Source organism: Arvicola amphibius, chromosome 1 (assembly GCF_903992535.2).
Source record: "Arvicola amphibius chromosome 1, mArvAmp1.2, whole genome shotgun sequence".
In the NCBI taxonomy this organism is placed as follows: domain Eukaryota; kingdom Metazoa; phylum Chordata; class Mammalia; order Rodentia; family Cricetidae; genus Arvicola; species Arvicola amphibius.
In genome coordinates, this window is record NC_052047.1 from 30,970,069 (window position 1) to 30,996,009 (window position 25,941).

At 42.1% G+C, this 25,941-nt stretch overlaps 1 protein-coding gene across 2 annotated transcripts in view; it reads left to right on the forward strand.

The window, feature by feature from the left end:
• Positions 1-25,941, forward strand: part of Corin (corin, serine peptidase) — a 200,831-nt gene that overhangs the window by 136,407 nt on the left and 38,483 nt on the right. For both annotated transcript variants that reach the window (XM_038345201.1, XM_038345193.1), the window contains exons 8-13: positions 2,048-2,158; positions 4,187-4,303; positions 6,832-6,939; positions 17,488-17,719; positions 20,473-20,618; positions 21,349-21,456. In XM_038345201.1, the coding sequence (XP_038201129.1) occupies positions 2,048-2,158; positions 4,187-4,303; positions 6,832-6,939; positions 17,488-17,719; positions 20,473-20,618; positions 21,349-21,456 (822 nt within the window). The remainder of the gene's footprint in view (positions 1-2,047; positions 2,159-4,186; positions 4,304-6,831; positions 6,940-17,487; positions 17,720-20,472; positions 20,619-21,348; positions 21,457-25,941) is intronic.

Genomic DNA, 25,941 nt, shown 5'->3' on the forward strand with positions numbered 1-25,941 from the left:
AAGAACACATGTCTGTCTGTTCACTGTCTGACTAGAAGGTTGCAAAACAAAGCAAAGTAACCAACTTCCCTTTTCAGAAGGAAGAGTTTAAACACTGGTCTCAGGTATATCTTCTGCATCTCTACCCCACTTCTTACCTAACTGCCACACTAAGGGAACGTTAGGGACATAGAGAGGAAAGACGGCGGGATTGTTGAAGTGCTAGTGTGTGTCTGTATTTTGTTCTGTTTAGCCTATGGGTACAGTGGGCTTATGTTTGGATTTTGAGCTCCTGAGCAAAACTTTGCTGAGAGGTATATGATAAAGTATAACATGTGGCTGAGGCTCCCACCCCCACAACATATGACTTTAGCGAGTCTGTGCATGGTGTATTCACCAAGGGTTGGATGACAGATTGGTTTTATGTGCAGATGCTGAGTTTTTGTTTTTCCAAACATAAGCCTTCCTTTGAAGGCACATATTAATTCTGTGTCATGTCTTTGGAATCTAAACCAGCAAAATAACTCTCGGTTATTGATCTTTATAGCTTGTGATTAGCTTGCAATGTATTATTGAGAGTAGAAAATTTGTAATATGTACCAAAGGGCAAACTGGAACAAAGGCAAGTGTTGGGCAATAGTCAACATTTTGGATTATCTAACGGGGTGCTAGAAAGAGTTGGAGTGTAAGGTAAAGGACGTCTCGGAGTGGATATGGTCAGTAGATAGCCCCAAGTGGGGAAATTTGGTAGTTTCTAGGAGTATTGTCTAACTTTTGCCCACTGCATCCATAAAATATTAAAATTCTAGGTGTACAATCTACGAACTAATTATTAGATATTGGTGAGACTGTCTAGATTTGGGACAAAGAACGGGTGAAAATTGTCATCTTGCCCATCACAGAATCTAGTGTGAAGAACCCTTACAGTTCATCTAATCCACACCCTCCCCCTCTTCTCCAATGAAGGAACAGCTGGGAGGTTGGGAAAATGCCAGAGTAGGGTTTGAAAGGTGGGGGTGGGGGTGTTAGTAGGTAGTGTACTTGTGTGAAAAGGGCTGTTAATACCAGAGGCCTCTGAAGACGAGCAGATGTTGTAAAGTCTATGCTTTCAAGATGTCTTCGTAAACTAGCAGCAATTAGTCCTCCCTTGGACCAGTCTTTGCTCTGCTTCCTGTCTCCAGTGGACTGAGCAAGGGCGGATCTCCCGGTTCCTGCCCAAGCATCCTCTCTTGTGGTTACTTTTTTCTCCACACCACGCTTTCCATATTCTCTGCCTTACTTTTCTACAATACCTTTGGTGATTCATTGTTGCTCGGGAGGCTATGACGGCGGTCGTATTCATGGAGACACGTGAAACTTTCTCATTATTGCATCTGCTATTTCTGAACTCTTACCATTCACAGAACTGTTATATTTATGTCACAATACCCCTCAGAGCAAAGCAGGCTATGAATTCTTCCCTGCAAGAGAGGAAACTTGCTAATTAGTGAGCTCCCCAACTTGCCATAGTCCAGAAATGCGTGGATTGGGGCAGAAGAGATATCTAGATGCAAAGAAATCATAAGAAAATAGTAGTGGTTTTCCTTTCTTACCTAGCAGTTCTTTCAAACATGAGCTATAGGTTAGGATAATCCAGTAGAAAACCCAGGCTTAGCATCGGGGGGATGACATAAGGAGACACTCATCTCTCCAGCCTGCCAGGGAGATGTAATTCTTAGAAACCCAGCTGGCCTGTTACAGACACACAGATCAACCCTCTGCATCCGGAACCTTGAAGCTTACTTCTGGTCACTTGACTCACTGGAAAAGTCATAGCTTTTCCCCCCCCTAAATAAGGGAAACCAGACATGCCAACAATTAGAACACCTGCCCCGAGAAACAAATGAGTCTGCCCCCAGGAATGTGGACAGTGGGGTTTGGCTTGGTGGAAGGCAGTGTGTGAGCTTGGTTGGAGCCATCCTAGGAACGTTAGTGATGTAACAGGAACAATGAGAGTAGATTCTCTTCAGCCGGAGCTGTGGGCACAAGTCACAGGATTTCCCATGCTCTTTCTCCCCATCTTCTCTAGATTGCAACCTCACAAAAGAGCACCGCTGTGGGGATGGACGCTGCATCGCAGCTGAGTGGGTGTGTGATGGGGACCATGACTGTGTGGACAAGTCTGACGAGATCAACTGCTGTGAGTGCCCCCACCCCCACCCCCAAAGAGTCTCAGTTTGCTTGTTGTTCTTTTTGTTCCTGTTTAGACTTCACCGAAACCAAAGTTCATTGTGTAAACAGCACGCAGGGAGGACGATTGCTTAAACTTTGGTTCTATCAAACTGATTCTGTCTTCTGTCTATGAATGTAGCATTCAAGAGGTGTGAGAGCAGTATCAATGTAGCTGTGACCTCAAACCTCTCTCCTCCAAATCCAAGCTTCAATTGGCTGATCTGGCCCAGCAGTGCCTGCGTTTTCTCTTGCTGCTCCTGTATCCTTCATGTTTCTGGGAGCTTTCCAAAGGCAATTCTCTTCCCAGAGACCAGGGAGTCCCCTTTTCTCTGCATATGATATACAAGCAGCTAAGTCTCCAAGCATGTTCTTAGGGGCCATTTGTGGGAGAGCTGCCAGAAAGAAGGGAGCATGCTATGATCCTATAGTAACACGGAGAGAATCTGATAGTAATTATTATTTTATAGCAGGCTATGTTTCTAGATAAATGGAAACTTGTTTTCACGTCAGCTCGGAACAATTCTGATTGTTAGCCATGTTCTCCCACTTGGAGAACACTCTGTCCCTTGGAAGACAGAAATGAAAAAAGTTAATAGTAACAGTTACATGTTGAAATGGTACAACATCTGAAATGATTAAAATGACATATCCCACTATATATATGTATTTGAATGAAATCTTTCAGTCCACTTGGTATAAAGGGTTGGCCCACAATTTCCCTGTGGTATCTGCATTGATTACAGAACACTAGGTGGATATCACAGTCTGAGAATCTCTATAGAAAGGCATGGTATTGTGCTTAGCCCATTTATGTCTCCTATGTACTTCAATCATCTCTAGTTCACTTATAAAATGCAGTACAATGTATATGCTTCTATATAGTTGTTATACCAAATTGTTTAAGAAACAATAATAAGGAAAACACTCTGTCTGTTCTTAATACAAATATATTTGCCTCAATATTTTTTATTTGTAATTTGCTGAATCTGTAAACTTAGAACCCATAGATATTGTATATGAAGTTGAATATTTACTTGGCTTATTCGTTGAGGCAAAAATAGAAATGCAGATAACATAGTTGTATTTTGACAGATGAGAAGCTGTATAAAACGTTTCACAATCATGGTACCTGGCTTTCTCTTCCCCCACTTAATTTGAAGTCTTTGCTTTGTAAGCCCATGGGGTAGAGTGGCTGTATTAAAGGATTGAGGAGAGCAAGGCCGTGATGGGCTAAAGAAAACTCTGGTGAGGAGCCTTGATTCAAGAAGTGGGTCTTAACATTAGATGATAACTCAGCGAAGACTGGGGTCACATGTCACGTGTGTTTCTGATTCTTTAAAATGCTGGCAGTTTAGAATTTTGAGAAATCACAAGAATCAAAAAGCCAAAGGAACCAGACACCCCATTTTGAAATACCAGCCATAAATAAAAGTCAGACAATGAAGTATTCACTGTGTAGTAGGTATCCTGGGGTTTTTTCAAACACATTATTTCCCTGCCTCGTTAGATTAGGAAGCTGTGGACTGAAAGGTCTGGTGTAAAGTCAGACAAGCTTGTTTCCTAGTCTTTGCCTGCCTCCCGGCAGCCTTGTGACTTAGAAATGAGCGCTGTGTTCTCTCAACTTCAGTTCCCTCGTCTGTAAAACAACGGCTATTACATCTGTTTCATAGGGATCTGACTTGATGTGTAAGACACACCTACTATGGTTTTTGCCACAAAACACACCCCTTATTAACTGCAAGTGTTTTTTCAATTATTGACTGTATCATCGAAAAGTACCCAGTTCTTAATGAGTGCTCTTTTATAATGGAGAGGAAGTTCAGAAGGTAAGAAAACCTTCCAGAAACTCTCGGAATTAGAAAATCAAGTAACGCCACCCCACCCCTTGTGCAGGCACAGCGCAGCATTTGCGGGTGATACCTGGTAGGTGGCCGTCGTTTGTATGGTCAGTCAGGGGCATCGGTAAGCCAAGTGACGGTTCTCTCACCTCCCCTAGCTTGCCACAGCCAGGGCCTGGTGGAATGCAGAAGTGGGCAGTGCATTCCTAGCAGCTTCCGGTGTGACGGAGACGAAGACTGCCAGGACGGGAGTGACGAGGAGAGCTGCGGTGACCGTGAGTGTGTCCCCAGTGTTCCCAGCCCCCAGAGCATCTTTGTTTTGGTGGCTCTTTCTATGGGGGAATGAAATGGAACATCTGGAAGTTGCTCAAAGAGGATTTGCTTACAGATGGTTCCAGATTTCCTGGTCACCCCTTTCTCTTGGTGAATGTGGAATGCTTAAGTAGCACAGGCTGGAAACTCATCCCTGAGGCTAGAGAGGAAGCTGCATACTCAGATTCTATTGAGTCTTCTAGGGAAAGCCGAGTAAAGAGAAAACCTCATACAATTAAACGTGATTAGATCCCCAAAAGAAGGAATTGGCTCGTGAAATTAAGTGTAACTGCATCCTAATTTGGCCATGTTCATCCTAATTTGGTTCATGCTCAGTTTAATGTTTCACATTGCCAAGCAACAGGCTTAAATATACTTTAAAAAAAGAACATAATATCCACGCATGATGGAAATTAAACATGTTGGGTTTTAAATGTGAATATATATATACATATATATATATATATATATATATATATATATATATATATATAAACAAGTTCCATACTGATTATTTTAAGACCTGATTTGTCTAGAAACCTGTTGACAGGATATTCCCAAACTTAATACCACCCCCCCCCATTGTCTTGTATGGTATCAACAACCAACATTGCACAGGGGGATCAGCATGACCTTAGCATGACCATTGCACCATTGTGCTGATCTTCATGCCTCGTGCTACTACTTGCTATCTGGGTGGCTTTAGGGGAGTCGCTCCACTTTTCTAGGTCACAGTTTCCATACCATCTCAGACGATAAGTCCCGTGTGGGGCGAGTGCCTGGGGAGAGCTGAATAAATATGGCCTGTTTTCACACGGCTAATGTGGGAACTCAGTCTAACCAAACAGCCGACGGAGCTCACAGTCTCACAAGATGGGGAGGCTTACGGTCGATATCCAATTGTGTAGTACAGGTGGCAAGGAATTCAGGGTGCTGGGCTTCCGCAGGCTTGAGAGAGAGCCCCCGAAAAAAGGTATGGTGGACATGTGCTAGCGTGTCAAGCTGAAGAATGAGAGGCGCTCTCAAGGAAGAAGGGAGCTCCCTTGAGCATAGCAGGCCCACAGCACTACCCGGCCAGTGGTCTTGAAATAGGAAGTGGAAGGTGTGTTTAGGCCGCAGAGTGAAGACCATGTTGTAAGTTTTGCTCCAGGCTTCTACTCAGAAAGCCCTTCTCTTCTTCTCAGGACAACTTCCCCCACTTCTTTGGGCAGCTTTGCCCTCCTGAGGTAGTCTGCTTCAACTTTCTTGATAAACACCTCTGGTAAAGCCATATTTTCACAGCCCGGTGAGGTGGAGCACACGACACCATCCATGTTAGACTTTGAGATTCACAGAAGGAGCCATATGCTTTTATCTTCCAGGATTCAGTTCCTGGCTTGTTGCATAGGCTACAAAGCAGACACTTAATATTCGCTGAACTATTGGCTGCATGATGTCATAAAATGTCACAAAGAGCTTACACTTATGAAAAATGTTTAAAATTGCCTTGAGGGGAAAAAAAGTTGCCCCGGATCTGATAGCTTTAAACGACAAGAGTGACACCATTTCTTCGAGGTGGCAGTATATAACATTTCTCTCTGGTAGGACTGGAGGGAGAATTCCAGGATAATACACAATGCCTTAGAAATATGGACAAGCATGATTGCATATGTGCATATATGGCTGCTTAGAGTACCTTACAAGATCTTCTGGATTCCAGATGGCATGTCTGAGAGTAATTGACCATAATAACCGGGAGAGATGGAAAGAGAACGGGTAGCAATTTATTACCTTATCCACTTAAGCCACCAATGACCAGGAAATCAATGGCAAAAACAGTTTCCTCTCCACACACCTTAAGGAAAAGCCATCAGGGCAGAGGATGCTGCTGCCCCACCGCCATTCATTTGGGAAAAAGAAGCCCTGATCTTAGGACCTCAGAGCTTGGCTGTTGATACTTTGCAAGGATACAAAAAGTACGGGTAGCGGCTGTGAAAGACTTGCACCATGCTAACGGACCCTTGAAGTGGGCATTCGTTTTGATGACCTGGTTAGGGTTAGGGTTAGGGTTACCAGAGAAAGCGGTTTTCCCTAATCTGGAGAGTTGGGGACAAATGAGTGTTTAAGATGTCATTTACGACCCAGAATGTCAATATTTCTAGGCTACCTTTTTGCCCTCCCCTCGTTTGCATTTTATTTTGTGACGTGTGGGCACCGTTGTAAAGACAGCTACGCTTTTCCCCACTAGAAGCAGCCTGTTGTTTTCTTTAGTGCGGGTTGCCTCTTTTTTTGTTCATTTGTACGGAATTCTTTCGGATGCTGGGCTGTATTTAGTTGACGGGATGGAGGGCCCAGAGCATACCTCTTCCATATGTGTTCAATATTTGGAGTGAGAATGGAAGGAAATTAAAGCTGTGTTGCTCTATGGCTCCAGGAGACATTCTTAGTCCTTCAGATTGAGGGCTGGGGATTGGCAGGTGCTGAAAGCTACCGGGCTTTTCCCCTTCCACAGGTCAGACGCCATGTCCAGAAGGAGATGAGGGATGCCTCGACGGTTCTTGCCTTGATACATGTGCTGGTAGCTCTCCGTGTGACTCGGACGGCGGCCTGAGGAACTGTAGTAAGTACAGCAGCTGACACGGACAATCTTTGTGACAGACAGTATGTTCAGCCTCTTCGTACCTCATTGTTAAAAACTACTGAAGTTTGGAATAGCTCCAAAAATTATATGCATATATATTGGCGTTTTCTTTTGTCTAAAGGTTGCATGTGGTAGCAGAAAAGAACCAAAATGGTCTTCATTAAGTAAATAAGAAACAAATGTGTGGCCGTGGATGGGCCATCAATCCACATTGCCTAATGTCATTACCCCCACTTTCAGCTCAACATCAGCTCCTATAAATTATTTTCATGGCTCCATCTGTGGGCAGATGTTATCTTTCTTCTTATTAAAGCACAGCTTCCAAACTGGAGACTTCATCCAAGAGGCAGAGAGGAGACTCAGTGAAACGGTCTCGTGAAATTTGGTCAGTCTATTCTTTCAGTAGATGCGTTCCCCCTCTATGAAACACACTGGTGAGCTATCACAGTCTGGGAATCATTGTGTGCATTTGTTTCGGGGCCAGCGCAGTGGCTGCAATGCAGGTGGCTGTCTCTACATTGATTTTCAGTCGAGATTAGCTCAGGGAAGACCGGATGGGCAAGAGTGAAGAATATCAAACTCCCGTGGGAAACTTTAATTGAACTAGAAAATGTCCAGGTTTTTAGAAATGATTTCTTCCTACCCAGAGCTCAGTTAAGAGATCACACTCACTTCTTTGACGTGGGGTCATTAATTGTTTGCTCCGTCTTTAGCTTGGGGTTGAAAACTTAGAAACAGGCCAGTCCGCTTTCAGATATCAAAAGAGAGTTCATATCATGTACCCTCTCCATGAAGGCCACCAGAAGCTTTGAGGCCAGAAGACTGAAGGGGCAATGGACTTCCAGTAGCCTTGTGACGCTTGAGATGAATTATAGCCCCTCCTGGGATATCCCAGTATATCAATGCTCATGGATGCTCGGAAACTATGGCTGAAAGCAAAACCCCCATCTCTCTGTAGGTCTCACATGAGGGGACCATTTCTCTAATGTATTATATTAGTCCATCTTTCCGTTGCTATGCAATTAACCATCAAAGAAAGGTTTACTTTGTCCATCGTTCTGGTTCAAGTTTGAGGAGGCTCCGTATGGCCATGTTCTCACTGCAAGAAAACAAGAGTAGCATAGACATCCCATGGAGACAGAAAAGAGACCCCCCCCATCTTAGCACAGCCCCCAGCGCTCAGTCGTGGGCTCAATTCTGATGTTTTTGTCACCTCCTATATGTGCCCCTTCTAAGCCTGGTGGTCTGATTATGACTCTACTCTTAATACCTCACGATGGGATTAGGCTACTTGATTTCAGCACAGACACATTATAATACCATAGGAAAGGACAGTCGATGTTAGCCTGCCATTAACATCAGCAGGGGCAAGGGACACAAATCAGATTGAGGAGTGCTTGCCTATCATGCGTGAAATCTTTAGCCCTGGCTTCAATCTTTAGCACTCACGTCATTCATGTCTGTAATCCCAGCACTTAATACACAGTGGCAATAATATTAGAAGTTCAAGGTCATCCATCCTTAGCTACTTGGTGTATACCTGGTATATATGAGACATTGTCCCCCAAATAATTTTTAGTAAGAGAAATAAAAGAGATGCACTAACCACTTTCTCAATCAGGGATATCCAAACTATATATTCGCATATAAATATATTTGTGAGTGTCTTCTGGGCTCACTGATTCCCTCATTTTGTTTTGCCATGTCACAATCGTGTCTGGATTTTTTTTTTTTTTTAAAGAGTGATTTATTTTTATTTCACTTTCAATTTTGGGTGAATAATTTTGAATTGTGACAGTCATGTCAAAGACATGTGCTTAGTATTAAAATTCTCAGCATTGTTTGACATGGAGTGACACCTGTTAGACTAAAAAGCGTAGACAGGACAGCGTCAGCCTGTGCTGTATACAGGGCGAAGGGAAGCGGAAAATACTGTTTTCTCTGCATTTGAAACACTTTGAAATCTAAAAATGTCGGGGCTAACCATATAACTTAGTGGTTAAATGCACTGGCTGTTCTTCCAGAAGACTTGGGCTTGATTCCCACTGCCCACACAGTGGCTCATAAATACCTATAACCCGAGTTTCTGGGGATTCAGCACCCATTTCTGGTCTCTGTGGGCACTGCATGCACACTGTGCACAGAGATACAGACAGGCAGAACACCCGTACATATTAAATATAAATAAAGAAAAAATCCCAGTTTTCCCCCAAATTCTAAACATTTAGAGTACAGTGTCATCTTACAAAAAAAAACAATCCCAGGAAGGGCCAGCTGCTAGCTCTGGCTTGTACATTAAGCAGAACTTGCAGTGAGTATACAATGTTCCAGGTACACAGGGGTTTCTGTCCTCTATAAGGGAGAAGACTGAAATCATGTCTCTAGCTTACCGGAGGTAACTTCCAGCACAGGGAACACCCTGCAGTCTCCCGACTCACATTTCCCGTGTTCTTTTCATGTTATTTCAACATACACTCTCCCTAGTATCTCCCTGGCTCCTTCATTCTCCATGCATTATCTCTGCTCACTCCTTTCCATGCCCAGAAAACACTGGAAGACAGTTTCTTCTGAGTGTTAGACACTGGGCCAGGCGTTGGTTCCTCAGTCCTTCCATTTATTGACAGTGATATCGGCACCTAACTTCCAGCAGTCTCTCAAGGAGTCTCTGGGCAGATTATATATGTGCGCTTGGTTCTCTGAACAGATGCATAAGTAGCATATCCTCTTGTAAATCTGCTCATTGACAAGGAAATGTGATATTTGGCAGTCATCACTAACATCACTATCAATGGTGTTCAGTTTCTTGACCCTCACCCACCCTGTGATGTTTGTTTCTTCCAATTGAAGCTTACAAAGAGAGAGCAGGAAATAATGAATCGTTAGCAAGTTATTTGAAGTAAAGCTGCCCATTCCTTCCTCCTCTTTTCCCTTCCTCCTTCCCTCCCTTTCTTCCTTCTTTCTTCTTTCTCTTTCTTCTTTCTTTCTTTCTTTCTTTGCTTCTCTCTGATTTCTCGGACTTTCTTTCTTTTTCTCTTTCTTTCTTCTCTTTCTGTATGCCTGTTCTTTCTTTCTGCTACCTCTCTCGTCTTTCTTCTTCTTTCTTTCTTTCCTTTTCTTCTTCCTTCCTTCCTTTCTTTCTTTCTTTCTTTCTTTCTTTCTTTCTTTCTTTCTTTCTTTCTTTCTTTCTTTCTTTCTTTTGTGACAGGGTCTATGTATCTCCATCTAGCCTAAAACTTTTTCTGTAGACCTGAGTGTCCTTGAACTCACGAGATCTGCTAACCTTTGCATCCCGAGCTCTAGAATTAAAGGCATGTGCCACCACACTTCTTCCTCTTCTTCAGTGTAAAATTATACCTTAGCATATGGAGGGAAATTGAATGAGTAGACACATAGATGATGAAATATATAGCAACGTTGATTACTTAGCCTAAGAACAGTACTGTTTGGTTTGATGTTTAACATTGTGAATGAAGAAATTTGATATTCATCTGACAGAGCCCACATTTCACCAAACTTTCCTGGATTCTAGTCTCTGAAGACACTAGTTTCTGCCATCTCATAAAAGTTATACCACTTTTCGGTGGTCTCTCAAGATGCACTGGGTGGGACCCAGTTCTCAGGATATTTTAGATGCGCTTGGTGATTCCTGTGTGAAGCCAAGGTTGACAATGACTGCACTAGTGGTTGGTTTGTGACTTGGTACTTGGATTTGTGCCCCCTCTGACACTGGATGTGGAAGGTTTTCATATTTCTCTGTACATTTATTTTTCACTCGAGCAGTGGTTCTCAGCCTTCCTAATACTGCAACCCTTTAATATAGCTCCTCATGTGATGACCCCCAACTGTTGCAAAATAGAATATTTGTTTAACTAAGTAAAGATTTGTTACATTTGTTTATGCTACATTTGTTTAACGATGTAAAGATGTGTTGCTGCTTCACTTTGCCTGCCTAAAGCACCTGATTGGTCTAATAAAAAGCTGAACAGCTAGGCAGAGGAGGGATAGGTGGGACTGGCAGGGAGAGAGAAAAGGAGAGCTAGCCAGTCAGCAGGGTGTGGGGAGAGCAGGGAGCAGTCTGCCAGGGTCCAGCCAGCTAGAGGCCAGCCAGCCAGACACGGAGGAAGAAGGGAAACAGGATAGATAGTATGTAGATGAGGTAAATAAGCCCCGGGACAGCATTATAGATTAGTAGAAACGGGTTAACTTAAGTTTGTTTTTTAAAGCTAGCTAGAAACAAACCTAAGATAATTAATAATCAGTCTCCATGTCATAATTTGAGGGCTGGTGGTCCAAGAAAGCCTTTCACACCCATAAAATTATTTTTATTGCTACTTAATAACTATAATGTTGCTACTGTTATGAATAATGCTGGAAATGTCTGTTTTTCCAATGGTTTCATTTGCCCCCCACAAAGGGGTTGCAACCCACCTTGGGAACCACTGCACTAGAGAAAGCCTGTGACTTACTTTCCATTATTACAAATGCATATTATAACAAACAAAATCCTCAAGTTTACATCTTTGTGCTAAGACAATGTACTGAAAGTCTCAAAGCATCAGGAATAGCTTTGAACAGCCTGGGCTGTTCTGTCCATGCCTGCCTGGCATCCTGACATCTATCTCCATGCCTTGCATGGAGAAAATTGAAGACATAGCCTTGCACTGGGGGCAGGAGTAGAGATGATGTTTTTATGGCACAGAGGAACCAATCTATCAGTTTTCCCTCATAGGATATAACCCAGTCAGAGGGAGGCCTCAGCTGGAAAGAATCATTCCCATGGTTGTCTTGTCCTCTTTGTACCCACATTCATCAAGACCCCATGAAACCTGGTGTGGCTGTCATGTCCCCGGGTATTTACCCGTGTTCCTGGTGTTCTAATTCCCATTACTTCAATATGGCCATTCACTTATTCACTTACTCCTCTTTCTAGTGCTCTTATTGCACACCGAGGAAGAAGAAGGGGTGAATAACTTTGCTCTAGATAACTTCCTTTTCATCTACAATTTGTTGCCTGATCTTTGCAAACTCCAATCAAAAGACACAGATAGCATGGGGCTGTGATCCAGAGCAAGACATCAAAATAGTTAAAGACTTCAGTTCTTGGTAGCAAACTGATAGGAGGAAAGATGTCTTTCTACAAGGGTCCCGCCTGCCGAGCGAGAAGTAGATGATTAATTGCCACGTTATTCCTGGGTGACACAGTGAGTTAATGAATCGAGGCATAGAACATCTACAGCTGTTGACATCACAATAAGGGGGAAACAGAAACCACGTGGCTGCTGAGGCGAAAACACAGCAGCTGTTTACCATCCTGGCAAACACACAAAACCCAGGCAACTCCTGGATCTCACCGAAGTTCAGGAAGTCAGGTAGGCGGGCTCTTTAGCTAGGAGCGTGCAAGCAGCAAATCCCAACTGTGTGTACTCTGCAGAGCAAATGTTGGGGTTTTTCAACAGTGAACTGTAAAAAATAAACAAATGATGGAGAGGTTAACCAAAAGATTTCAGATACTAAAAAGACAGCCTCTTAAAAAACAGGGAAGCTTGAACTGGAATGTGACAGTAAAGAAAAGCCAGACAGTGACAGCTGTGAGATGTGTTTTTCCCTTTGGGGAGAAAGGAGAAGGCTGAAATAAGACAGGATCTAAAGTGTGTATGTGTGTGTGTGTGTGTGTGTGTGTGTTTTTGCCAAATCTCCCTTACTTGTGGTCATAAGGGTCTTTACTGTCTAACGGCCCGCAGACTGTTATAAACAGAAGTGATGAATACGGGTTGAGAGTTTGCGGCAGAGGATGCTGACCAGTGTGACTAGATGTTGGACATGTCATCGTTTCCTGTAAATGCTCCTCACTTAGGACCCAGTTTCCAGTAACCTCGCAGCTCTGTAATTGTGTTGTTCACAACCCCTTCTTCATGTGGGATTTGACAGCTCTTGTTGTAGATTTTGAAATAGTACAGACAGCAACCAGGCTTTTTAAAATGGGTATTTATTAAACCTTACCTACAGTCAGAACCTGGTGAGCAGAGAACTTAAGAAAGAACCTAGGCACTGGACGAGGCCAGTGCTAAGCATCCCAGATTTGTGACGTGGTCGCCCTCTAGTGACTGTTTCAAATTAGGCGCGATGCTCATGCTTAAACTAAAAAAGTTTACTGATCAAAGCTAATGAGTATCTGTCTAATTTGCTCAGCCGTCTGTAAAGAATGTCTTTTAAGGGAGCAAAACATAAGGTCCAATCCTTACCTCACTCAATAAAGATCTCCAGCATAGTGCCTGCTCGTCACGTAATCTTTTCGTCACCCTTGGCTGCGAAATGCTGAAAGTTACGTTTTGACAAAACAGAAGGAACACACTCTCCATATGTCAAAACAGAGAGAAGTTATCCATGAGATGTGATATTATCTATTCACCGCCTAATTAAGTACACTGATAAAAGGGTAAACCTTGGTGGGGTGGTAGAGAGAGAAAGAAAGGATGCCTCAGACATCTGGGTGAATAATGCCATTCTGTAAAATTATAAGTATATCAAGGGAAGGAGGAAAAGAGGCCGACATCACTGGAATTGAAGATGTTTGTATAAACAGCGAAGCCTGTGATACAAGCAACAAGGAGAGTGACGGGATGGGTATTGATTCTTCATTGGCAAAGACAAACACAAACCTCTATCTGTAAACACCTGAGCGTAAGGATGTGAGCAGGGAAGGGGATGGGGGGGCTTCAATGTCCTCTAGAAACTCTGAGAGAGGCAGGGGGACAGAGGAATGGGGGAGAATGAGATGCTCATGCATTTTTTGTTACTGCTAAAAAAGAAAATATTTGAAGAATCTGAACATGATATTTGAGAGTTCTGTTTGTTTTACTCTGAGCAGATAGAGTAATTGATTGTAGATTAAGCAGATAGAGTAATTGGTTGTAGATTAAGCAGATAGAGTAATTGATTGTAGATTAAGCGACTTAAACAACAGACATTTCTGTCTCACAGGCCTGGGGTCTGGAAGCTTGAGGTCAGAGTGCCAGCATAACTCAGACATGGAACCTTCTCAACCACACAAGGCCAGTTTCCCACTGTATCTCCTACTGCTAGATTGGGCGGGAGATTTCTCTGAGATCCTAGGTGTTGGGCACTGATCTAATTTTCAAAGCCACGGTGCTCATGACTTCGTCACCTCACAAGAGCCGTGCCTCCCAATATCATCACACTGGGGCGAGGATTTAATCTAATGGCTGCGAGAGATATAGACATTGGGTCCTTAACACCCTTCCTTCATAAATAGAGGAGACACTAAGGACCAGACCTTTACCTCCCCTGCCTTCTTGCCTTCCCACCTTATATTTGTCCCCAATACAAGGTCAGTTGTCCTGGCTTCCTCAGGAAACAGAGAGTTCTAGCACACTCTTTAATCTAGTCAGCCCCTTATGAATATTATATCCACAAAGCTCTCAGTCTCTGAATTAATAAGTACTCTTGAGACAGTTCTTGTTATTCATTTATTTGTATGGTACCCCTTTTCAGGCAAGGAAGTATGACTGGAATTGATTACTCAGAATAAGGCATGGCATTTGATTTTATAACAATTTTATAACACATGTCTAGTTAACTCAGGCTCAACGGCATAAGGTGCTGGAGTCACCACGGGGACAGAGAGCCTCTACTGCCTTCCCTCAAACCTGTCCAAACCCATCTATTCTCTTTTTTTAATATTCATTTATTTTTATTATGTATACAGTATTCTTCCTGCAGGCCTTATTACAGATGGTTGTGAGCCACCATGTGGTTGCTGGTAATTGAACTCAGGACCTTTGGAAGATAAGGCAATGCTCTTAACCACTGAGCCATCTCTCCAGCCCCCAAACCCATCTATTCTCAAAGGCTTGAGTCGTTCTTTGTGTTGTCCCATTGGAGCCCTAACATTTGGATCGGTGTCACCATGTCAGTTAGTCCAGGCTGCTGTCACAGAGTGCCATAAACTGGGAGGCATAAACGACAAACATGTGTGCCTCCGAGTTCAAAAAGCTGGAAGTCCACAATCAAAGTCCTGGCAGATTTGCTGTCCAGGGAAGGCCTGCTCACTTCGTGGCTTGCCAAGTCCTGCTGTCTTGCTGTGCCCTTGCGTGGTGGCAGAAACAAGACCACCAGCTTTGAGAATGCTGAGTCCACAATGAGCTCTTCTCCTGCTCTTTATACTGAATCTAAGTCCAAAACCCCACCTTTGAATGCTATACCATTGGGGGTTACGCTTATGAATTTGGGGGTGAGGGAGACATGGTCCATGATGAACTTTATCCTAGCCTGTTCACATGTTCTGCAGCCAGTACATGTGTGTTCTTTTCTGCCAAGACTGTGAAGTACAAAAATGGCAGGGGCATTGCTTTTTCTTTTTCAGTGCCTAATATATAGCCCCTGATATATTTCCCTTCTTCTCCTTCCTTTGTTCTCTGATGTCAAGAGCTAAATGTCTTTAAACTCTGAGACTGATGTGGGGGAGGCAAGAAGGCCAAGGAGGAATACAGCAGGGTGTAACAAACATGAGCCCAACATGCCTAGAATATCAGGGCCCTGACGCTCTGCAGGGATAGGTAGAGCCTGGAGTCATGAAGGTCTCCCGGAAGTGGTATTACGTGGGCTGAGAAGGGATAACTCACTGAGGAAGACAGAGGAGGACTATGCCTAGCAGCAAGTTCTAGAAGGGCATGGCATCTGGGAGCATGGCCCATTTGGGTGAATGATATCAGGACAAGATGTAGGAAGAGAGGAACCTACAGGCTACATGAGAACATATCCTTCTGGAAATATTGGGGCTGCAGGGGGCATAGAGCCAACCACAGCAAAGATCTGCTGAAGCCATAGTTACGGGCAGGAAGGTTAGGCTGTAGATGAAGGAAATTCAGCTGAAGTCAAAGTAGCCTTAGACGCCAAGCTAACATGTTTGCATTTAATCCTCCTTAGCAAGAAGCATCCAACAGATTGCAACGTCGTCTTAGGCTAACATATTGTAGCCTTATCTTTAACTCTACTGGTCAGTAAGAAAGTATAAACTCAGAAATTGTCTCATTGCCCATTTAATTAAACTCACTGATTTTTTTTTTAAATGTCTGTGAAGACAATGGGGCCTACGCTGTTTTAGAAACAATGACTAAATCAGCAGGAAATAAAAAGGAACTGAACAAAAGAATAATAAAAGAGTCATTATCAGATAAAGCTGAGTCAACTTGAAGAACGGCAAAGGGCTTTCTAAAGTGTGTGTGCTGGCGGTGTCATGCGCAGGCATGAATACAGGCTTGGCATGTCTCTTCTGGAGCAGGGTCCCTGGTTTTGATGTCCATGGACAAATGCTATGTATTACTTGTATCTAGTTTTTGCTTCTCCATCTCTGGGCTTCTTAAACTTTCCCCCTCACAACTGCTTTTTGTTTTAATTCCAACTTCAGGTATAGAGGTACAGAAAATAGGAATGCAAACTAAACATTTAGCAATAACAATTCATAAAGAGATTTGCTTTAAAACAAATCTTTGCATAGGTATAGTTTTACCGTTTATTAGAGATAAAAACAAATTACATACTAATGAGATAGATGGGCCTATTTACATGTTGTTGAATATTTGATTTGAAACTGGGAATTTGCTCATACTTGCAGTTCTAGAACTTAGAAGGCTGAATGAGGCCTTGGCTTTGGGGCCAATCTGAGCTATATCATGAGTTCCAGAGTAACCTAAGCTAGAACATAAACAAAATTAAAGAGCGGCAAAACAACCAACCAACACCCAAAACAACAACAAAAACCAATCGATACTGTAAGACACAGGGCATTATTAATGCTCTTCAAAGTTGGTCCTTGCTTAATTTTATAATTCTCTACACTGAGAAAGCTGCCTTCATTTGCATAAATACATAGTACAAACCAGAAGAGGTGTATTTAGGACTTTCAGAAACAGTGGGAAGTGCTATCCTAATCTCAAGATGAGACAAGTTTTCATGAAATGCATTAAGTCAGCATTAAGTAAAATTCTAGCACAGTACAATCTGAACTTATGCTAACTTGATACATGCTGAAGAAAGATGGAAAATATTGTCTTTATTTCCTGTAATTAAATCATTTGTTTCTATAAGGGATGAAAACTTGGTACAGTCAGTGGAAGCACGGTAACTCATAGCAGATGGTGTTCTGGGACCTCGGGCGAGCTGTTTCATGCAGCGTTTGCTGTTGTCACACAGGGTGTGATGCCATGCGTCCTGCAGAATGCATGTATTCAGAACCAAGACTGCAGTGAAGTCCCAATGCAACATTTCCAAGTGTCTGAAACACCTTTTCTTCACTATGGGCTTCATTTTAAACTAAGTTTTGGCTGTTGTATGTTCAGAAACCTTCAAGTGTTGCCAATTATTTTACAGCCCCTGTGCATGGTTGTGTAACCAGCACCCAGAGTTTTAGAACCTGAGATTTAAATCAAGTAAAGTAGACTTTGAGAATGGAAAGCTTAAAGAATTTGTTTATAATATTCAGATTTGGTTTTTTGTTGTTGTTGTTAGGTCAATGTGAGCCAATCACTATGGAACTCTGCATGAATCTGCCCTACAACCATACACACTATCCAAACTACCTTGGCCACAGGACTCAAAAGGAAGCATCTATCAGCTGGGAGTCATCTCTCTTCCCTGCACTTGTTCAAACCAACTGTTACAAATACCTCATGTTTTTCGCTTGCACCATTTTGGTTCCCAAGTGCGATGTGAATACAGGCCAGCGCATCCCCCCTTGCAGGTAAAATAATGGACCAGCCACACGCTAGCTCAGAGAGAACCAAAAGAACATTAAGCTGGGTTTAGACAAAATAAGCATTGCTAAGGTCATGGACTTTTATCTGTGTTCCGTTTTGGTGGATCATAAAGTATCGTTTTGAATGGCAGTGAAGGTTGGGGTGCTGCTCAGCTGTAGAGCATCCTGTAGAATGTATAAGGCCTTGGGTTGGATCACTAGCACCCCAAAGCAAAGCAAAGCAAAGGAAAGCAAAGGAAAGCAGAGTGTGAGGGAACGCAGGAAGGGGATGCTTTGTCTGGATGTCATGTATTCATTTTTTAGATTAATTAAATGTGTTCTTTAAATCGCCAGTGTGTTTAAGATGCTGTCCTCTGATAGTGTTTACAAGCCAGTGTGACTCCACAGGGAAACAGGACAGCTGCAGGTGGGGCAGTGCAGTGTATCATTGCCATTTTCTGCTTGTCTGAGTGAAAGAAGACACCTGAAGGACAGAGCTGGGACCTTGGGTCTGAACGATACAGTCCTATTGCTGTGGGATCCAAGTCAGCTTCGAGTCTTCCCTAGCTATGCTGTGCTCTTAAGACAAACTATTCCCTTCGCTGGTGGAATAAGTATTTTGTTTGTTGAGTTTCATTTCAGCGAAGAGTTCAAGAAAGGGCTGTGCAGTCAAACAAATGCCAAGGCTGGCAGATTGGATGAAAGCTCTCTGGTGACTCACGTAGCTCTTAAGAGAGCACATGGGCTCCATTGCTTGGTGGCAGCTGTGTCCCATTCGGGGTCACGTGTGAGAGGCTGTAGTGAGAGAATTGTGCATATCTGAGATGACTATCCCAGAAGTCACTGTGGCTGCATTCTCAATGTTGTCTTGCAGTCAAGGGTGGTTGTGCAGATGTACTTGCCCAAATGTGAGAAGTAGCTTCAGGAACCATATGTTGGGATCAGAAGTCACACAGAGCATTAAGAGAAAGAAATAATACCAATATAGTGGGCAGATGGGAAAACAATAAATTTAAGGCTGTATATCATGTGGATGATGAAGTAGGGCATCTCTAGAGTCAGGGCAGGAAACAATAAGATTTCAGAGTGACTAGGGCAGCTGAACAAATCAAACAAAATGAGGAGAGTAATTTAGTGTTTTCTTGGACAAAACAAATTCTGAAAATTTTATTGCATGCCCGATGAAGTATTTATAGAGTATATACTGATTTCATATTGAAAAGTTATTTGTATATCTTACCCTGTTTTTGCTAAGCAAGATCAATGATGATAGTGAATTCCTGCTTTGAATAGGACTTCCCAAGCTGTGTTTGATTTTCTTTTTATATCAATTTATGTTAAATTTACTTAATTATTAAATTCTCCTAATACATCCATCTTTAACATAGCTATAAGTGTATATCCATATTGAATTTCATTGTTTAAATTTTATAACCTAAAATGACTGGTTGTAAATCGTTCTGAGATATTGAGTGAACATGTTGATAAACTTCTTTTGGAGACTTTAATTTTTTTTTTTTTAGCTTTAATGCTATGTCTTTCAATTTTAATGCCTGAATTTTTATATTTATGCATAAACTTATTTTATTATAGCAAACTAATAAGCTTATGAATTAACACTTGGCTGTTTCTGCTGAGTCTGTTTACTCATCTTAACATTTAATTTTTAAGTTGCATATCTGAAGATAACCAACCTTACTGAGCCTCCCAGTGTGGCAAAAGCTTAAGGGTTTCCGGGCGGTGGTGGCGCACGCCTTTAATCCCAGCACTCGGGAGGCAGAGGCAGGCGGATCTCTGTGAGTTCGAGGCCAGCCTGGTCTACAAGAGCTAGTTCCAGGACAGGCTCTAAAAAAGCTGCAGCGAAACCCTGTCTCGAAAAAAAAAAAAAAAAAAAAAAAAAAAAAAAAAAAAAAAAAAAAAAAAAAAGCTTAAGGGTTATTACGTCTCATGTTCACAATCCCCTTTGACTGAGGTTACACCATCATGGTGGGTGTCTGTCACTAAGGGCCACATAGATTTTGACAAAAACTTCCTTGAACTTTTGGTGTTGCTGTTAGTATTATTTCCATTTGTATAGTAAAACTCAGAAGTGGTAGAGACAGCTGCAGCCGAACTGGCACATTTATTATATGTCTAACAGAACTCTAATCCAACAGATAGGGCAAAAATAATACTGAGCTTACCATTTTTCAAAACGAATATGAGAATGTCTCATATTCACGATCGTTGAGAATTCCAAACTTAAACTAGAAATTGAGTTTTATCTTTAGAACAAACAAGCAAGCAGTATTGACGGAAGCTGAAGAAGGGGAAACAGAGGCAAAGCCTCTGGCAAACCAGCCTAGCACGGGGACCCTCCACCCCCACACTCATCAGAGGAACACACAGCTGGAGGTTCCTGTGTAGGCTCAGGGTCCATTGTAACAGACTATATAGGAAGTGATGTTGGACATTCCTCTGTTTAGAACCAAAAGCTGGGGAGTGTTTGCCTAAAACACAGTAAAGTAGAAAGCCAAAGGGAAGGTGATCATAGTCTTGGAGAGAATTTCATTGTTCTATCTGAAGTTCAACCTCTCTTGGTGAAAGCAGGTGTGTTCTCTTCATAGAGATGTTGCTTGTTTGTGTTCTCTAAGTGCCGATTACATATCTATGCATGCTGGTATGTTTCTGCGTACTTCTTTTACATACAGTCCCACATAGGATTAAAACCTACGCACACTCTAATCATACATTTTGACACGTTGTCTTTCTGCTTGTAGACCCCTGTGTGAGCACTCCAAAGAGCGCTGTGAGTCTGTTCTTGGGATCATAGGCCTCCAGTGGCCTGAAGACACAGATTGCAATCAATTCCCAGAGGAAAATTCAGACAATCAAACTTGCCTCCTGCCCAATGAAGACGTGGAAGGTTAATGTTCCAGTTTATTCCATTAGGGCATCTAACATGGATGAACATGTCAGCCAGTCTTTGCTGTCTCTGAATTATGGAGGGTTGGTTGTTTGCTTTCTATTTAGTTATCAATTAGGCTTCAAGGGTAAGGGATGCTAAAAACTGCTTGATTACCCTAGAAGGCTCTGTCACCTATCTGCAAGCTGTTATCATTGCTAGCATATGTAAAATAATTTTAGGAAATAAAAATGAACTCAGAGATGAGCTTAGTCATCCAGCAATTTCCCACTTTGTGCATACTCCTCTTACAGTGCCAGTTATTTGTGGATGTTGCTTGTTTTAGGAGCCATGAAGCTAATGACAAACACCAACCCTTGGCTCTTCCAAATGAGAAGGCGGTGCAGGATTTTATTAGTGGACAAGTAGTCGTGGGGACCTGTCCATCAAATGAAAGATTAGAACCTCTGGGAAGCTGGGATCATGGATTGCACAAGGGATTTCAGGCTCAGGCCACCGTTAGGTGTCCATTTAGAAAGGTAATTAGTTATTGCAAAGCACGGGCACCAAGTGCTTTGAGAGATGATACCAAGGATGAAGGAGAGGCGTGGAGATGCACAGAGAGAAGAAAGACAAGCGAACTCTGGGAGCTCCAGCTGTGTGGTGACCTGTTCTATCTTTAGTACTTGCCCACTCTCAGTGGAAACCCAGATGTTAGTTGACGTCTTTGCAATGCACTGCTTTTTGACAGAATGTTCACCAAGTCACTTCAAGTGTCGCTCAGGACGGTGTGTCTTAGGTTCCAGAAGGTGCGATGGCCAGGCCGACTGTGACGATGGCAGCGATGAAGAGAACTGTGGTATGTGTGTGGGAGATGACTGGGGTTCTTTTCATGCACAATAGTAACTGCCAAGTGTGAGGAACTGTGTTGGGATATGGAAACAGTTTGCTTGTTCTAGGAAGCAGCATCTGGTCTAAGGCTAAGACATTTACTTCTGACATCCACAGACCATAAGCTATGAATTGATATGATTTTTTCTACTAAATTACATTTTAATTTATATTAAAATTGCAATTTATATTATATATTTATATATAATATAATATATATTTATATATGGTATAAATTCATATATATATGATAAAAAGAACAGTTCACAAATGTGAGGAACTATTTTTGTTATTAAATTGCAAAGCAGTTCAGTTATTTGGTTTCTGGGAAGAATAATGATGTTTTGGCATAGCCTTCCTGAGCTGCTAATAGGGCATCTGCTTCCACAAAGACGGTTCAGGCCACAGTGTTCACATTTAATTGAGATTTATTTTCATGCCCCTCTCGCTTTGTTTCTGCTGAAAAGGATAAAACTCTTCTTGACACCTTTTCTATTGAGCCCTGAAGTTGCCATGGGGAGACTGAAGATGCCAATGGCAATTTGAACACCGCCGTTCTCGGTTTATTGTCCTGAAAACTGTAGCTCTTGTCAGCTGAGAATGTGTCAGGGATCAAAACACAGACAGTGTTTTCCAGCAAACAATGCCTGGCATTGAGCAGAATGATTGAAGAGCTATCTAAAGGCTTGCTTGCTTATGATTATTTAGTCTGTCATACCCTAAAATAAAATTGACATTTTATTCATTGGAAGCACATAAGGTAATATATCTTTGAGATTATTTCATTCAGTTGGCCTTTGAAGTATGAAATATTGCCTTCCCCCTCAAAATGAATTTTCATAGTAAATATTGTCCTCCTGGCCAAGACAAAATGCCAAAAGCAATCAACTGAACCACTATCAGCAACTATAAATATGTACACACGCATCCTCTGGAAGATTATAGTTGTCAGGGTGATGGTACAGAGGTCAGTGTAATTTTTTCTATGGAGCAATATTTAATAATTTGAGAACTCACTATAGTTTGCCTGTTTGTGAGCTTTCTATAAAAAATAAAAATAAAAATTCACTGATTGTCACATCAGTAGCATAGCCAGAATGTATTACATTTTTCACTTAAGAACTTTGAGGGGGCATAGTATTCAAAGGTATGATATAAGATCAATTATCTTAGATTATTCAAAGTGGTTATATGATTCTATTGGAGTGACTAAATTTCCAATGGGTGACTAAATATTTGGCAAATACTTAGTTTAAAAAATAATGGGACTTTAATCCCAGACCGAGGGATGCAAAGGCAGGTATATCTCTGTGATTTCAAGGCCAGCCTGGTCTATAAGAGCTAATTCCAGAACAGGCTCTAAAACTTCAGAGTAAACCCTGTCTCGGAAAAAAGAAACCAAAAAACCAAACAAACAAAAATAATGGGTTATGTCACTTGGGGTTGCACACCTGAAATCCAAGCTCTTGGGAAGGTAAGAGGTTGAAAGTTGAAGGTCATCTTCAATGATAAAATGAGTATGAAGCTAGCCTGGGCTGCTACATGAGGTCTTGAGTCTAGAAAACAAAACAAATAAAATGAAAAATACAAAATCTTGCCCAGAATAAATGGTCCTCATTCTATGATGTGAGATTCCCCTTCATATGCTATGAGTATGTTTTATTACCATTAGTTAACAAAGAAGCTGCTTCAGCCAAAGGCTTAGCAGAATAAAGTCTAGCAGGAAATCCGAACAGAGATATATAGAGTAAGTGGAGACAGGGAGACGCCATGTAGCTGCTGAAAGAGGAAGACTCCAGAACTTGTACTGGTAGGCCACAGTTTTTGGTGATACACAGAACAATAGAAATGGGTTAATTTAAAATGTAAGAGCTAGCTAGGAATATGTCTAAGCTATTGGCCAAGTAGTGTTGTAATTAATGTAGTTTCTGTGTGATTATTTGGGTCTGAGCAGCCAGGAAACAAATAAGCAGTCTCTGGCTACAATTCTAAAATCATTATGAAAGATAAATTCACAGTACTATAATATAGTACTTAAATGACCCTAAAATATTGAGATTCTAGTTAAATAATAAGTTTTCATAAAAATTTTAATCTTATAATTAACAGCAATGCCACAATGATAAACTAAACTTTATTTCATTTTCAAAATATCACTACCGTTGATAGTTCTGATGTAAAAAGTTAGAAATTGATAAGAAATTAATTCATTTGGAACTAAATTGATTGTTTTAATAGTAATAATTTACATGAGAAAATTTGCACTGAGTTTTTCATGATGGACAAGTTCCCCTTTGGGATGCATGTATGCACTCAGAGGGGCTGTCCAGTGTGTATGGAAGACACATCACTGATGATGTCAGGTCTCAAGGAACTCTGGGTACTCTCTCCAGACTCTGCTGTTAACCTCTGTTTTCAAGTGCACATAGACCCATAAGGAAATAGAATCAGGGAAGTTGGGCTGCATTCTAGCTTTCTTATGGCTTTGATTTATTCTGTGCTTCTTGCATTTAAGGCACTTGGAGCTTGGAACTGCGTACTGTGAATCCACAGCTCACATGGAAATTTTAGCAACACTACTGGGGGTTCCCTTCAAAACAACACTTACTTCAGTTATGAAACTTTCGATGTGTCAGAAATTAAATTGATTGTATATTTCTTTAGCAATTTTCTGTCTGGAAATGTGATTACCAAAGCACAGAAATTAGAGATGTACTTTCAAAATCAGTGTGGGAGAACTTAGCAGAGAATTTTGCTCTGAGTGGGCTTCTGCTCTCATGATTAAATTTTTCGTTGTTGCAATGGCTACTGTAAACAAGCATTGCAAGGTTTGTTAATAGTCGAGTGTTTTCAACAAATGCTTGGAAGGACTCTCCAAGCCTGATTGCATCACCAGAGAACTGACTCACAGGAGGGAAGCCTTGGAGACACAGAAGGGAGTATAAGAGTTAGCAGTGTTAGGACAGAAGAGCTTCCTCATCTTACAGGTTGACAGCTTGCCAGTGGTAAAATATAAAATGTATCCATATACAGTTAAACTAGTACCTTAATAAGTTTTAGCATAACACTTTCCATGAACCAAACAGTGGAGAACAAACAAGCCTGAACAGAGAAGCAAACATGAAAGGCAAAGAAAACAGCAATGTGCAGAGGACCACGTCTGGGCCCATGGCCCTACCACAGCCAGGGTCTGTATTGAAGTCTGTGGTTCCTGTTACGATTGAAGGCCATGGGATTGCCCAGGGTCTAGATGGGCACCTAAGGCTATGTTGGAGTCCAGGAACCATGCTACTGCTGGGTCCATGATGATCTGACAGGCTTGCGCTGGCCCCTGAGGCCATGGTGACCCCTGCTGCATCTGGGGTCTGTGTTGATATCCATTGCCTGTGTTATCATATGGGTACATGTGAACCATGTGTTGAACCATGTGTTGAAGTACAAGGGCTGCGTTGATCTGTTCCTGCCCTCACTGGTCTAGGGGAAGGCCCCTACTCCACGCACTGGAGAGCTGACCCCACCTCTTGTTTGCCCTGGGATAATGGACCCCAATGATCTCAGCATGGAGAGCTGGTCCCACCCCTCACAGGAGAAATGCCTCCCTACTCCCCACCACACATTTGGGAAGGATGGCCTCACCCATCACCCAAGTGGTGTGGTCCCAGCAGCTGGACTGACCAGCTTAGCTACCAGCCAGGCACACATCCAGGTCCTTGAGTTGGTGCTCCCCAACATCTACCCTGGCTATGACCTGCTGGAGCATGTAAAGGGACTGGGCCCGTGGAACCATAGCTACAGGATCTCCATGACTCAGGGCAAAGGCAGGATGTTTGAGAGAAGGTTGAGTGAGGGTCCAGTATTGATGGTGTACCAGAAGCCAGAGGCCCTTGAACCAGGCCAGCAACTCATTACACAGTAAAGAGTTGAGAGTTAAGCTGTTTGGGCAGACGAGTCTACTGCATAATACACAGCGACACCCAGTGCATTAAGAAGAATGAAGAGGCCTTGGAGAGGAGGGAAAGACAGAAGAGCAAAGTGTTTTTTTTTTCTTGTTTACTTGCTTTTTTGTTTTTTTAAAAATATTCTTATTTTTTTAATTTTTAATTTTAATTATTTCTTTTTAAGTTTTCCTTTGGGAGGGGGATACAACAAGGGTGAAGGGTGGATACAGAGGGACTGGGAAATGAGTGGGTTTGAGGTGCATGAGTTGAAATTTCCAAAGAATTAATTCAAAAATTATACTTCAAAAACAAGAAAACAGCAATGGGATTCTGTATTTGATTTTTGCTGTCAGGCTTTGACACTGACTGTAAGGCTGAGGTTTGCTTTCCTTAGGGTTGGGACCAGTCTGGGTGAACTCTTATATAAATGCAGTAGTACCTGAGGTCTGATGCAGTCAGGGAGTCTTCTCAGGAGGCTGTTAGATGAGAATATGGCATAAGCGAGTTCTTTATAT